This window comes from Crinia signifera, chromosome 4 (assembly GCF_055691185.1).
Source record: "Crinia signifera chromosome 4, ASM5569118v1, whole genome shotgun sequence".
NCBI lineage: Eukaryota > Metazoa > Chordata > Amphibia > Anura > Myobatrachidae > Crinia > Crinia signifera.
In genome coordinates, this window is record NC_139220.1 from 240,666,616 (window position 1) to 240,681,633 (window position 15,018).

At 43.9% G+C, this 15,018-nt stretch overlaps 1 protein-coding gene across 2 annotated transcripts in view; it reads right to left on the reverse strand.

The window, feature by feature from the left end:
* Positions 1-278: 278 nt before the first annotated feature.
* VPS33B (VPS33B late endosome and lysosome associated) overlaps positions 279-15,018 on the reverse strand; it is a 44,712-nt gene continuing 29,972 nt past the window's right edge. For both annotated transcript variants that reach the window (XM_083184120.1, XM_083184121.1), the window contains exons 16-24: positions 10,401-10,465; positions 10,238-10,292; positions 10,094-10,140; positions 8,735-8,867; positions 8,130-8,203; positions 5,233-5,334; positions 4,909-4,978; positions 3,993-4,109; positions 279-2,162 (exon numbers count right to left, since the gene is read on the reverse strand). In XM_083184120.1, the coding sequence (XP_083040246.1) occupies positions 2,083-2,162; positions 3,993-4,109; positions 4,909-4,978; positions 5,233-5,334; positions 8,130-8,203; positions 8,735-8,867; positions 10,094-10,140; positions 10,238-10,292; positions 10,401-10,465 (743 nt within the window). In that variant the 3' untranslated portion in view covers positions 279-2,082. The remainder of the gene's footprint in view (positions 2,163-3,992; positions 4,110-4,908; positions 4,979-5,232; positions 5,335-8,129; positions 8,204-8,734; positions 8,868-10,093; positions 10,141-10,237; positions 10,293-10,400; positions 10,466-15,018) is intronic.

Genomic DNA, 15,018 nt, shown 5'->3' on the forward strand with positions numbered 1-15,018 from the left:
AACTGCAGTTTTTCACTCTCAATGTTTCTTTGGAGCTAATTGGATCCCCCTCCCCCCATAGTCAATTTTCTCTCACACTACTATGTACATATTACTGCCTAAACAGAATGCACATACCTTATTCTGACAAGTAATGGAATCCTTTGCATATACATTGGTGGATGTTTTAGAAAATTGTGTTTCAGCTCTCGTGGGCTATTAAATCAGTCTTTCTTGGGGTGGTCAGTTCTCTTTTCTTATGTTGAAATTGAATAAATATACACATTTTTACCCCAAGGTTTTGAGAAATATTTAATAATTTTAGCTTCATAAATGATCGTTACAGTAGTTATTTGTGGACAGCAGACTAGTTTTGGTTCTGCTAATGAAAAATGACAATGTCGTTAGCCCAACAATCATGAAACGTTATCATCACATAATAACATATATGTCTAAAATAAATAAATTATGTCTGTACAAAATATATTTTGACATTGAAGTTCTTGACAACTACGATATATGTGATGATGGCAAATATTTGGTCTCCACCTTATGCCCAAGCAGAATTTTAAAGTACTGCAGTGAAGCACACTCGTGATTAAAATGCCTGACATTTGGCCCTAAAATATGTGTATTTCTATCATCTATATTTACACTAGGGGCACACTACACTAGGAGGATGTACGCATCCCCCTTGCATGCGGCAGAAGGGGAAAGAAATCATTAGATGGTCACCGACCATCAAATTATTATTCTCCCATTCGGAAATAAAAGTCAGTCTAAACTGACTTTTATTTCTGTCAGTGTCTGGCGAAGAGCGGGGCGGCGCTAACGTCATGTGACGTCAGCCGCCCATTTGCGTTTTCATGGGGTTGACCATAAAACGCTGGCTGTTCCCCTGATGCCGCCCCCTGTACACCCCCCTTCAATCCTTCCCCATACAAACACCTTGGCGACTGATTCACACATAGAGCTGCACCATCGGTTCCTGGTGTAACTAGGCTTGGGAACGAGGGGTAATGAATCAGGCCCTATATTTAAAATGAAAGCAAAGAAAACTTCTAATAACCCTTCTATGTGGCAGTATATACATTCCCAGAGAGGCACCATACACTGTATCATACGGAAACGGTCATTGAAACATATCAAGACAGCTTAATGTGAAATAGTTTGGAACAAGAAAACTAAGATCAACATGTTTTGAGTAAAATCAGGCTTTCAGAGCCATACTCTGGTCTAATGCTGTGTATACACGGTGAGGTTTGCACTGTCGACTTTCACTATACAGTATAGTCAAAATCACATAGTGCAAATCACACCCTCGCGCTTGGGTGCAGATTTCAGGTAATTGGCAACATAGTGGTTTTGTCACTGGAGGCACTGGGAATATTGGCTAATTGGCAACTGGAGAATAGTTAAAGCTCGCACAGAATGTTTTATGTGCACTCCATTTATCTGTCATTACCTGAGTAAATAATATATGGCTAAACCAAACAGCAAGCAGACTGGTGGGCAGTCAGTGCATTTGTATAGAACAGGGGTAGCCAACTCCAGTCCACATTTTCCAGCTCACCTCACTAACACATTTTTAAAGATCCATAGGTGGAGCTAAATACTTCACTGATTCTGAGAGGAGACATGGAAAACATTAACTGTTGGTAGCTATGGAGGACTGGAGTTGGCTACCCTTGGTATAGAATATAAAGATTGTAAACGGTTATATAAAAAGAAAGACCCATCCAATATTTAGAATTTATATCTATATTCCTCCATTCCATGTGCTGGGATTTCCCATGTTATGTTAATGAATTTGGAGAATAGGTCTCAGAAAATGGGACACATATATAGTTCATTTTTAAACCTTTAAGGTCAATCCAAAAGGATTAACCCATATCCAAACCCACAGAATTAGCAGGAGGAGGAGAAATCCTAATACACTTTCAGTTGCTTTTATCATTTCGACAGTCAAGACGAGTCTTCGTTTCACATTTGGGACGAAATCTATTAAATTACAAAGATGGTCCTAATTTACATGTGTTCACAGACTCTGAGATTTATACACCACTGAGACTGTCCAATAACAGTGAGAAAACTGACGATGGGTCATGATTTAGTCTCTGTCATTGACTCCAGCATCCGTGCACTGTTCGTAATTGATGTGGTCAGAATGATGAATTTGTAACCTAAAAAATTAAAATACACGTTTAAAGATTTTTATTTTTTTTGCAATAAATACAAAATAATAATTTACCAGTTTATATGGAGCCTACCAACATAATGATATCTGGAACCTAGGAACAATGCCGTGATACCTGTACATGGAAACCTTAATATTTGGAAAGATATTCTTATTCTATTACTCCACTTTATTCTGAGAACTGTGCAAAGTACCTGCTGAAACACCCATATGGTTATTGCTACACTTATCCCCTGGGATTATATAAGGCACCCAATATTAAGGAAGCAATGCACCAATAGGCTGCAAGCTGAGTCTAATAGTTTGCAAAGAAAAAAACTAAGAAAAATTAGGGCAAGAAAAAAATGTATAGAGATTATAAAAGGATTCCTATTCAATAACTTATGAGGCATTTCATGGTTAATATAAATGGTGAAGTCACCATTTCATCTGTCTTATTCAAAAATTGATGGACTATTTTCCTAAAACCACAAAAAAGTAGTGTATTTAAATAAACAAACAAATATAGGGTCCCACTACTTAAACATCTAACTGGGGCATTCCATCTGGTGACCCTGTCCCATTCACGGTCTGCTCGACCGAGAAAAAGCAGGTGGGATTGAATGTCCCGTCTGCAGCGGGACGAGAAGGGGGCGTGGCTGCGGCTGGGAAGAGGCGAGCTGCAGCCGGGAGCTCGTCACTTCCCGGCCTAACGATTCCGACTGCTTGTGAAGTCTGGCTCGTCCTGTGAGATCCCCTGTTCAATGCTTTTGGGGAAGACAGCGTTGAATAGGGCCTCGCGGCCATCTTCCCCGTTGGGAGATGGCTGCGTGAGATTGAATACCCCCTAAAGCTCAATTTTACAAAACAAGAGGAGTGTAATGTGCAAAAACATTACATATTAGCATCATCATCATCTTAAAAGTATATCCTAGGGGCCGGATGTAGGGCCAGATGCACTAAGCTTCAAAAAGTGATAAAATGGAGAGTGATAAACAGCTAGCCAATCAGCTCCTGTCTGGCATTTTTCAAACACAGTCTGTGACATACCAGTTAGGAGCTGATTGGGTGGTTGTTAATCACTGCCCATTTTATCACTTTTGAAGCTTAGTGCACCTGGCCCGTAATGCGATGTGGATCCGGCAGTCCTGTGGGATGCCAGCCGAATGCCATCATGCTGTGTACACCTGGTGCTATTCAGTTTAATTTTCAATTCGATTTGACTATATAATCCAAATCAAAGTCGAAAATTCCAAAAAGGCAAGCAAGGCTATTTCTGCTTTGATCTACTAGATTGAAGGCAGAGGAATGCAGCATCCCTCTCTCCCTCCTGCCCGATGCCAACAATCCACCGGGTATCGACGGCCACTGGGTCGGCTTGTGTGTACATGGCATAAACCTTTTTTTTTTCTACAGGGGCAGTTATTTACAAGGCAAAACCATGAACTGAACCATGAACTCACAGTTCAGCCGGCATCCCGCAAGGCAGCTGGGCTCACACCACATTACATGCAGCCCTATGATTTCTACCTGCTATCCTCAGTATGGACCAGCTATAGCTGGTCCATACTGCCAATTGATCCAAAGCCTACTATTCTGTTCATCATCTATAGACCTAAGTGGTATAACAGGTTAAAGTATGTTTATACCAATCTGGAGGACAATTAAACATTTGTCTGAGAAAAGTATCAGGGATACCTCCATACACAAAGATTTATCTAGGAACGGAGGTTGGGCAGTTCCATTGTCCCGGGCAGCACGTCTCTAGTCTAGAACAAATGACCCACAGCCCAATTTACACAGAACTATAATACAATTTTAATGACTAAAAATGTACCTATTTCTTTGCCGAGAAATCTCAAAGCAGAGATCTCTGAAAATGTGCAGCCTCCAAGGAAAACTACAAGGACGGTTCTTTGGGAGTCTGATTGAGAACTCCTGTCTGAGAATTGCTCTGCAATAGACAAACATACAGTGCAAGTATAGACTTACGGTACATATGCAATGTGTATGTTCACATATCATCAGGTTGAGTATTCCTTAACCGTATATCCCTTATCCAAAATAATCTGAAAACCTACGGTAATTTAAATAACGTCACTGGTGCGCTCGTGCAACGCACCCCTGGGACCGGAAATGCTGCTGAAGAAGATTCCGAAGGCCGCCGTGGACACGGAGGGACAAGGTAAGTATAAAAAAACGGTGTGGGGGGGGGGAGAACCAAAAACAAATATCCGAAATATTCTGGTTTTCAGAATATTTCGGATATTTGTTTTTGGTTCCTCCCCCCCCCACACCATTTTTTAATACTTACCTCATCCCTCTGTGTCCACTGCGGCCTTCAGAATCTTCTTCAGCAGCATTTCCGGTCCCAGGGTTACATTGCACGAGCGCGCCAGTGACGTCACCGGCGCAAACTCACGCAATGCACCCCTGGGACTGGAAATGCCACTGGAGAGGATTCAGAAGGCCACCATGGACGTCGGGGGACCAATCGAGGCACCGACAAGGGACCAGGTAAGTATGAAGAAAATAAAAATTCCAAAATCCGTAAAAATCCCTTATCCAAAATGCTCGTGGTCCCAAGCATTTCGGATAAGGGATACTCAACCTGTATCCATATTTACATCTATCTATAGATGATAAAGATAACAAAAGAGAGATTTAGATGTATAAATACATATATGTATGTACAAATGCAGTACCATTTCGGTCAATACTTAATATATAAATTGTATGAAGAACTTGCATACCTGAAAACTCATTAGTATTGAGTAGGCGTGTGACCTCTTCAAGACCCACCCAGCCTTTCCGCATCAAAACCTGTAAAGATAATTTACAGATTGGCCCAAATTCAATAAATTGTCAACATGATACTAATATTACCTAAACCTAATTTGTAAAAATTCTGGCATAAAATACCAGTTTGGTTTATTTGCAGACATTAGGCTTTTGGGTGTCCTCTTAGGGCAAATAACACAAATTAACAAGCATAATGATGGCGCTAACTAGCATGTTAGTCCTGTATTATGCTACAATCCTACTGCTCTATACAAACTATATAGTTAAACACTCACCTGCTCTATTATTTTGCAACTTAATGGTATGTAAGCACCACTAAAAACATAGGCCATGTCCTTTGGCATCCTTAGGTCATACTCTCCATCAACTCGAGGGATCTGCAAAACAGTTTTTTGAGATCTGGCTCAGTAGAAGTTGCAGTACATGCAAAGTTACAGTGTGTATTCTGGTATTACCACACAATCATTAGTGGTAAAGTCATTTAAAGGTATGATAAACTAAACTAAACATAAAATACAAGTATTTTATTGTGCTCTCTTGGGGTATTCAATCCCCACTGCTATTTCCGATGGGGGAAATAGCGGCAGGCGCCTATTCAATGCTGTCTTTCCCAACAGCATTGAAGAGGCAGATTGACAGAACAGGCCCGACTTTAAAAGCTATGGGCCCGGTTTTGCCGAGAATGGATGTGAATTGTTGCGATCATGGGCAGATCTCGACAATCCATGGCCGTGGACATGCCCCCCTTTCGCCAATCGGCAGACGGGACACTGAATCCTGTCCGTCGATTTGCGGTCAAGCAAAATGAAAACGGGCTAGGGTCACGGCTGTCGGGACATACCAACAGTCGTGACCCGGGATTGAATACGCCCCTCTGACTGTATTCTTGAAATTCCATTTGTTTCAGAAAGCCTAATAGATTTCTTGAACACACTCAGCTTCATTAGTAGTTGCACTTGCTGATCAAATGTGATAATGCCAAAGGTTCCCAAAAATCGGTCCTTAGGACCCCACACAGTGCATGTTTTGCAGGTCTCCTCACAGAATCACAATTAAACCACCTCTAAAATGCATCAGTGAGTAATGAATGCACACGTGCACCTGTCAGGTGACCTGGAAAATGTTTTCTATTCGACCCCTATGTGATCTGGGTCTGTGTCTGGATCTGGGTTGGTTACAGTGTTCACATTAAGTTTTGACTATGCAGTACAGATCTGTACTATATAGTATTGCCTGAGAAGACTATTTTTCAGTTCCATTTACACTACACGGGAGAGCACATTGGGATCGAATTTGCATTGAAGGTAGGAATACCATTCATTGCCCATTCGATTTTGCTTCTATAAGCAAAATTGAATAGAAAAATAGTGCATATCTCACCGTAACAGTGTAACAGAATAACAGAACACAAACCAAATAATTCCCTACTAAAGTCAAAATTAAAAACACTAACACAGCACCCAATGGATAATTTTAATAATTTTAGTACATCATTTAACTTTTTTGGAGTCCCGTGTCAGCCTGTGCTGCAGACAGATATTACTGGGAAAATGGTGCGCCCATTTTCCTGGAGATTTGCACATGTGCACTGGAGACATCGCTAGAGCTCATATGCAAATCTCCAGAAAACATGCGCAGCCAGATTCTACTGCAATAACAAAGAGGAGGGGAACCATATTTACATGATCCTCTCCTCTCTTAAACAATAAAACCTTTTGGAGGACACATTTAAAACTGTTACATATAGACACCATGTTAAAAGGGTTTAAAATGTAGTGTGCAAATATTATCCTCATACTGTTTTTAGCACAGTTAAATGATCAGAACCACCTAGAACAAAACGAAAATGGGAAGATGTACAGTATCATGCCTCCAAAATAATATAAAGGTGGAGAAGTTGCCAGTACCAACCATTAGCTTCTAGTTAAAATGTATTAAGTACATTCTATAAAATAACAGGTAGAGGCGGATCGGTTACTATAGGCCAGTGGTTCCCAAACTGTGTGCCGCGGCTCCCTGGGGTGCCTCGGGACACATGCAGGGGTGCCCTGGGTTGGTAGTCCAGGACCAACTCAAATTATTAATGGTTAATTATTTATGAGCAAAAGCAATGCTGGAGGCTGCCATTGATAAAATGTGTACAAACAGAAGCAAATCCTGTCCTTTACCACATACCTGACCCAAAGAATCACATATAAACCCAATGTAATAAATTTATTTTTGGACTGGGGGTGCCGTGAAATAATTTTAATACTCTAGGGTGCCGTGATTCAAAAAAGATTGGGAAACCCTGCTATAGGCAATTTATCCCTCTGTCCACTCTAATGCTGCCCATACACTTGTGAGATATTGCATGCAATCATTAGATTTCGACCACATCTGGCCGATAAATCGAATGATTGTATGCATTTTTAAGGGGACAGTCGACGCGATGCGCAGGTATGCTGTTTGAATGTCGGGTCTCAAGATCTTATGTGTTGCACATAATATTTATCGAATTGCAGGAGCAGTCGCATGTGGTTTTTAACCACATGCGATGCTCGAATGCAATCCGCAGGTGGGGGGTGGAGGGAACGCTTTTCCATCGGGTGGGGATGGGGAGAGGGGGCCGGAGGGGAGACGGCGGGCAGAGGGTGGTGTTATGTAGCGCAAGAAGTAGCGCTAGCGGGCGGCGGAGGTCAGTCAGCGGTGGCGGCAGAAGTGTTTAAAACACTGGGCAGCCCTCTGATTGGCTGAGATAGCTCAGCCAATCAGAGGGCTGACCAGTGTTTAAACAATTCTGCCGCACCTGTTGACTGACCCCCGCCGCCCGGGTAGTGCTGCTTGGGCTACATAACTCCGCCCTTTGCCCGCCCTCTTCAAACACCCGATTTGCCATCTCAAGATGGCATGCGACATCGGGTGCTGCAAAGGGGGCACTTTAGCACCACAAGATGCGATCGGGTTCGATGGACATCACACAAGTGTATGGGCAGCATAAGAAATCCAAAAATTGCAAAAGACAATGCAAACAGATCCTCAGTCACAGCGTGGACACAGCTGTTATATCTTTTAAAAAATAGAAAAACAGAAATGAATACTTAATTCCACCAACCTAATTAAGATCAGAACCATACACATTCCAACAATATAATTCTAGGGGGGTATTCAATCCTGGGTGAAAAAAACTTACCAATCCAAGTTTTTTGCTTATCCCTCTGAAATGGCTCTTTTTTGCCAGAGAGGAGAATGCATCAGTGAGCTTTCCTAGAGACACAGGGGAATAAATGAGTTTCCAAACTGAAAGCAAAATACCCTTCATCCACAGCTCTTCGCACAGGGACCGATGTTACTTTAGTGCACATGCGCATACACAGGGTGCCTGTACCGACGGCGAACATTCTGATTGCTGGGTGCATGCACACAAAATAGCGGGTGGGGCGCCGGCCAGCCTCATTACCATATTGGAACATGCAGCATGGTAATGAGGCCGTGACATGCACGCATATGTAAGTGACTTAAAAGTCACTTTTCTATGTGTGCATCTTCCACATCTTTTGGTGGCCACCAACAGATGTGGGTTTTCCCCACAGCATGCGTATGGATGTTTATGTGCGTGGGGACACACGCTGCGACCAAAGAGGACGTTATTTTTTCAGTTATACGATTGGAAGCTAGTTAGAATAAAGGCTATTCACCGACCATTTATTGGGTTATCAATATACAAGCACCTTATAAGAATGCTGCATAGTACGTTGATTCTTCACACACAAAGGATGCTGCGGATTATGACCTTACCTGCCGCCTTGTCTGTGACCAGTTTGCTCACCCGACTTTCCACAGCAGTCAGGGCCTCTCCTGGAACTTGTTCGGTGAGCAGGCCGGAACGTTTTAGGTTGGAGAAGGTCAGCAGGTGCTCAGGGCCATAGCTCTACACAAAACGCAGATTGCAGAGCCAATCAGCTCAAAGCTGTCACATCATAGCATACCCATATGGACTGTACAAAGTCGCTGTTTACAACAGACCATGCACAGTGACAAATTAATGAAATCAGAACTAATTATCTTTCAGATATAATGAGAAATTAATGAGGTAATAAAGATAAGAAATGCTACAAAAACGTGTTAATCTTAATTGTCTAATTCCCATGGAAGAGTCATTCTGTGCATGTTGTACATTATCTATCTCTGCACGTTTCATTAAGAAGCTGATGTGTCGGAATTTGTCAGTGCTTATTCTCACAGTGACCTATCCACAGTTGCAGCAGCTGAAAACGGGCTTCACCAAACAGTCCAATACCGCAAAATGCACCAAGACCTATCGGGAACTGAACCATTACTCAGGGCTGAGTTACAGCTAGGGAAACAATCTGGTTCAACAGAGACCACATGCACGGTTTCCTCAATACAGTTTTGTGTGGCCTGCCCTGACCAAATGGAGGTGAATTAGTTGTTATCACTGCACAGCCCAATGCTAAAATATCCTATTTGGGGAACCATGGTGACATGAAATACAATGATGGATAGACAAATAATGAAGGCAGTCAAACACTGGGGCAGTGTGGACGGTGTAATGGTTAGCATTACTGCCTCACAGCACTGAGGTCATGGGTGATTCCCACCATGACCCTAACTGTGCGGAGTTTGTATATACTCCCCATACTTGCGTGGGTTTCCTCCAGGTACTCCTGTTTCCTCCCACAGTCCAAAAATATATTGGTAGGCTAATTGGCTCCCAAAAAAAAAATAACTTTAGAATTAAAGTGTCTGTGTGTGCATGTGGTAGGGAATATAGATTGTAAGCTCCACTGGGGCAGGGACTGATGTGAATGTTCAAATATATCTTTCAATATTCTCATAACAAGCATGCGCTATATAAGGAACTGTTAATAAATAAACAATTAATAACACTGCACCACAATAATGGTAATGCTATTAGCCACGTATGACAGCAGCATTCAATGTGCTCTGTAAACTACATTTGTGAGTATTGTACATTATTACAGTGTGATAAACAGACAACAGTATGTCACAAATCACTGTACAAATGCAGCTATGCATCTCTCAAACACTTAATCCAGCATTAGAGAGTGTGATATAATTTCACAGCACATTAATACTAAGATCTTGTTTATATATACACATGATCATACAAACCTGTAAGTACTGAGTCTTCAGAGATCTGTAATCTTTTGTTATTAAACCTGAATTCATGAAAAATAAAACAAATGTAAAACAATGGTATCATACAGCAAAGGGAATAATTAGAATTTGTGACCAATCACAGAATTTGTGACATACCATTCTCTGTTATAGACAGCAGACACAATAGGCGTAGGCTCTCAATAGGGGAAACCTGTGGAGCAAGCAATACCCCATTACAAGACACAAAAAACATAACTTATTTTAATATGCATCACTATATTTAAACATTTTGAATAATAGGATAGTATTATGGACTCACCTGCCTGTTTATGTGTTCCTCTATTAAACTGATGCTCTCTCGAATATCAAATCCCTCTAGTAATGCTATATGTATAAAGTATAACAAAATCACATCATTAGTTTGAAGGTACTGTGGTTCATTGGTGGACACAACATTACTAATCGGATTACGGTCGTTCCTGCTGCTGGCCATGGTGCTAACCAGTGGCGGATTTTGCCTATAGGCTGCAGGACTGCAGTCCCCTCCAGGTAAAATCCGCCACTCTACTCAATGTCAAGGAGCAAGATGCAGTCCGTGCACTGAATTCACTGCGACTGGTAGTGATTTGCGATTCGAAGTTCTACCTGTCAGTCAAAGACACTACAGCAGTCCAATTTCCTCTCTCTTGGACTGCCAGACTGGGCTATGATAAGCAGGGAGAGAACTTCCCGTAGGAAACCACTCCCTGCCTTTCATGCAGCCTTAGCCATCTTCTATGGGCTGCAGCTGATGCAGTCCATAAAAAAGGGATTTTTGTAAGAACTTACCGTTCAAATCCCTTTCTCTGATATGGTCCTGGTGACACAGCTCAACACTGGGATGTAGGAGGGTCCGAAGGAGCCAGGCACCTATCCTAAATCTTTAGAGGGTAGGCTCCTCCCCTACTGCATCCCGGACTCTTCAGTTCAATCTTTCAAAGCCACTGGAATACATTAACTCAGTACAAACGCCTGCACACATTATATGCACATTTTTCAAAAATAACTTTTAACCATATAACATGAAACATCATGAACCTGGCATACTTACTGAGCGTAAGGGAGGGATCGCTGTGTCACCAGGACCATATCAGAGAAAGGGATTCGAACGGTAAGTTCTTACAAAAATCCCTTTTTCTCTTTCAATGGTCCTGGTGACACAGCTCAACACTGTGACGTTCCAGAGCCGGTCCTTTGGGTGGGTACGCTCAGGTCTGCAGCTCTCATTACTGCTCGCCCGAATGATGCGTCCTCCGACGCGAACTCATGGAACCTATAGAATTTGGCAAAGGTATGAACAGATAACCAAGTGGCAGCCCTGCAAACCTGCTCAGCTGTTCCCCCATGTCGAACCGCCCAAGAGGTGGCAACCGACCTGGTGGTATGCGCATTAATCCTGGCCGGTACAGGCCTACCAACTTTAGTATATGCAAACGCTATAACAGAGCGCAACCACCTAGCAATGGTCTGCTTAGAAGCAGGCCAACCAATTTTGTGTATGTCATACAAAACTAGCAAAGTATCAGTCTTTCTGACACTCTTAACTCTGTCCACATAAATGCGCAAGGCGCGCACAACATCCAAATTTCTCAATTTGTCCTAGAACCCTTTTCCTAGAACCCTCTGGGGGTTGGAACACAGGCAGAACTATCTCCTGATTTAGATGGAAAGCAGAGACTACTTTCGGTAAAAATTGGGGTACCGTCCGAAGGACAGCCCTATCATCGTGAAATATAAGGAAGGGAGACTTGCATGATAATGCTCCCAACTCCGATACTCTCTTTGCTGACGCCACTGCCAACAAAAATACCAGCTTCCACGTAAGGAATTTAAGGTCAGCCGACCTTAATGGTTCAAAAGGCACCTTTTGAAGGCACTCCAACACCAGCGATAAATCCCATGGTGCTACTGGTTGTTTGTAGGGAGGTTTCAACCGAGACACCCCCTGCAGGAAGGTCTGTACTTCCGGTAATAATGCAATCCTTCTTTGGAAGTAAATAGACAAGGCCGAGATCTGTACTTTTAATGATTGAAGGCTTAACCCGGAGGAAAAGCCATCCTGCAAAAATTCCAACATTTTTGCCAATCTAAAAGCGTGATGTGTGTGACTTCTGTCTTTCACACCATCGAATATAGGTCTTCCAGACCCTATAATAATTCGCTGAAAACACTGACTTTCTGGCTTTTATCATTGTGTTAACCACCGCCTCTGAGAATCCTTTATTCCTCAAAATGGCGGTTTCAACAGCCAGGCCGTCAAAATTAATCGAGCTGAATCCAGATGGTTGAACGGTCCTTGTTTTAGCAGGTCTGACCTCAGAGGTAGACGCCACGAGTCCACAGACAATCTCTGAAGCCTCGAGTACCAGGATCTCCTTGGCCAATCTGGGGCCACTAAGATCACGGGGCTTGCCTGGGCCTGTATCTTTTTCAACACCCTTGCCAGCATTGGAAATGGTGGAAAGACATAAAGGAGATTCCCCTCCCAGGGGATAGTCATGGCATCCACTGCTTCTGCCAGTGGGTCCCTTGTTCTGGCATAAAACCTGGGTACCTGATGATTGAACCTGGATGCCATCAGGTCCACATCCGGGGTTCCCCACCTCCGTGTAATCTGGTGAAACATCTGTGAGTTCAGGCTCCATTCCCCTTCCATCAGCTCCTCCCTGCTCAGGAAGTCGGCTTCTATATTCTCCACTCCTGGTATGAATATAGCTGATAAAGCTGGAACATTCTGTTCCGCCCACAAGAGGATTCTGGACACCTCCCACATAGCCAGTTTGCTGCGTGTGCCTCCCTGGTGATTCAGATACGCCACAGCTGTGGCGTTGTCGGTCTGAATCCTTAAAGGAAGCCTCTGTAACCTGTCTCCCGCCAGAGAAATCACTTTCCACACAGCTCTCAGTTCCAAGATGTTGATCGGTAAAGCAGACTCCTCTGGAGTCCACAAGCCCTGCAGACGCAAGTCCAAGACTACTGACCCCCAGCCCCTGAGACTGGCGTCTGTAGTGACTACCAGCCAGCTCCAGGACTGCAGGGACCGACCCCACTGAAGGGAATCCACCTCTGTCCACCATTTCAGGGAGGATCGAGTTTCCGAAGACAACACTATCTGTTCTGACTTCATGGTCTGCGTGTTTCCTGACCAAGCCTTCAAAATGTTCCACTGGAACACCCGAGAGTGGAACCTGGCAAACTGCAACGTCTCGAAAGACGCCACCATCTTCCCCAGCAACTTGAGGCACCTCCATACTGATGTGCTCAGAGAACCGAGAATCTCCTGGACCAAGGCAGCCAGATCCCTGGCCTTTGCCTCTGGTAAAAATACCCGATGTAAGTGGGTATCCAGAACCACTCCCAGGAATTGGAGTCTCTGTGATGGCACCAACTGAGACTTTTGCAAGTTTAAAAGCCAGCCGTGAGCCTGCAAAAAACTGATGGCTTCTGCCAAATGACTCTGCAACATGTCTGCTGACTCCGCTTTGAACAGCAGGTCGTCCAAATATGGTATCACCGTGATTCCCCTCAGCCGAAGCACAGCCGCCATTACAGACATTATTTTGGTGAATACCCTTGGTGCTGTGGCCAGTCCAAAGGGCAACGCCTGGAATTGCAAGTGCAGGTCTCCTATCGCAAACCTCAACAGGGTCTGATGTTCTGGGTGTATAGGGACATGAAGGTACGCGTCCTGGACATCCATGGACGCCAAAAATTCTCCCTGGTCCAGGCTTAGTAGCACTGACCGTAGAGACTCCATTTTAAAATGGTCTACCCACAAATGGACATTCAGAGACTTTAAATTCAGAATTGGTCTGAAAGACCCGTCTGGTTTGGGCACCAGAAACAGAGTGGAATAAAAGCCTCTTTTCCACTCCGCTCTGGGAACTGGGATAACCACCCCCTTCTCTAACAGAGAGTGAGCCGCTCCCAAGAGGGCTGTACGGAGCCGTGCCTCCTTTGGTAGTGGTGTGGGAATAAATCTTCTCGGAGGAAGACCTTTGAAGGGAATTCTGTAACCCTGGGCTATAATGTCTAATACCCAGGAATCCTGGTCTAGCAATGCCCATGCGTCCCTGAACTGTGACAGACGCCCCCCTACCCTGACCCCAGCCAGGCAGATCCCCTGGCAGTCATGCGGTGGGTTTGTCCTCTCCTTTGGTGTTAGGTTTCTTATGGAAGGAACCAAATTTTGACTTTGGGGCTTTACCCCTGGAGGACTGAAACTTTCCCCTAAATGACTGTCCTCGAAAGGACGCACCTCCTCTAGGGGAGGGCCGAAAGGACGGCCTAAAAGCAGAAAATCTTGCTTGGCTGAGGGGGCAGGCAGGAAGGTACTCTTGCCACCTGTGGCCTGCTTAATAATCTCTTCCAGCTCAGAGCCAAATAACAGCTTTCCTTTAAAAGCTAATGCTTCTAAGGCCTTCTTAGACTAATTATCTGCCTCCCAAGCCTTAAGCCAGAGCACTCTCCTTGCATTGATAGACACTGTGGAAACTCTAGTAGCCATCTTGAGAGCTTCCTCCTCAGCTTCTAGCACATACTCTGCGGCTGCTTTAAGCTTCTCCGCCAGCAGCAACACACAAGGGTCAGCATGTAAAATCGTGCACAAATCATTTGTCCACTCAATCATGGCCTTAGAGACCCAGGCTGAAGCAATCAGGGGACGTAGGGTGTATCCCACCCTTTCAAATATAGCTTTGAGGTTACCCTCCAGCTTTTTGTCCACAGGATCCTTAAAAGCTGCCCCCCCTTGCACTGGTAATACAGTAGCTTTTGACAGACGTGCCACAGAAGCATCAACCACTGGAACTTGTTCCCAAAGCTCCGCATGAGACTCAGGCATGGGGTACAGACTTAAGAATCTCTTAGGCATTTGCAGCCTTTTATCGGGCGCTTTC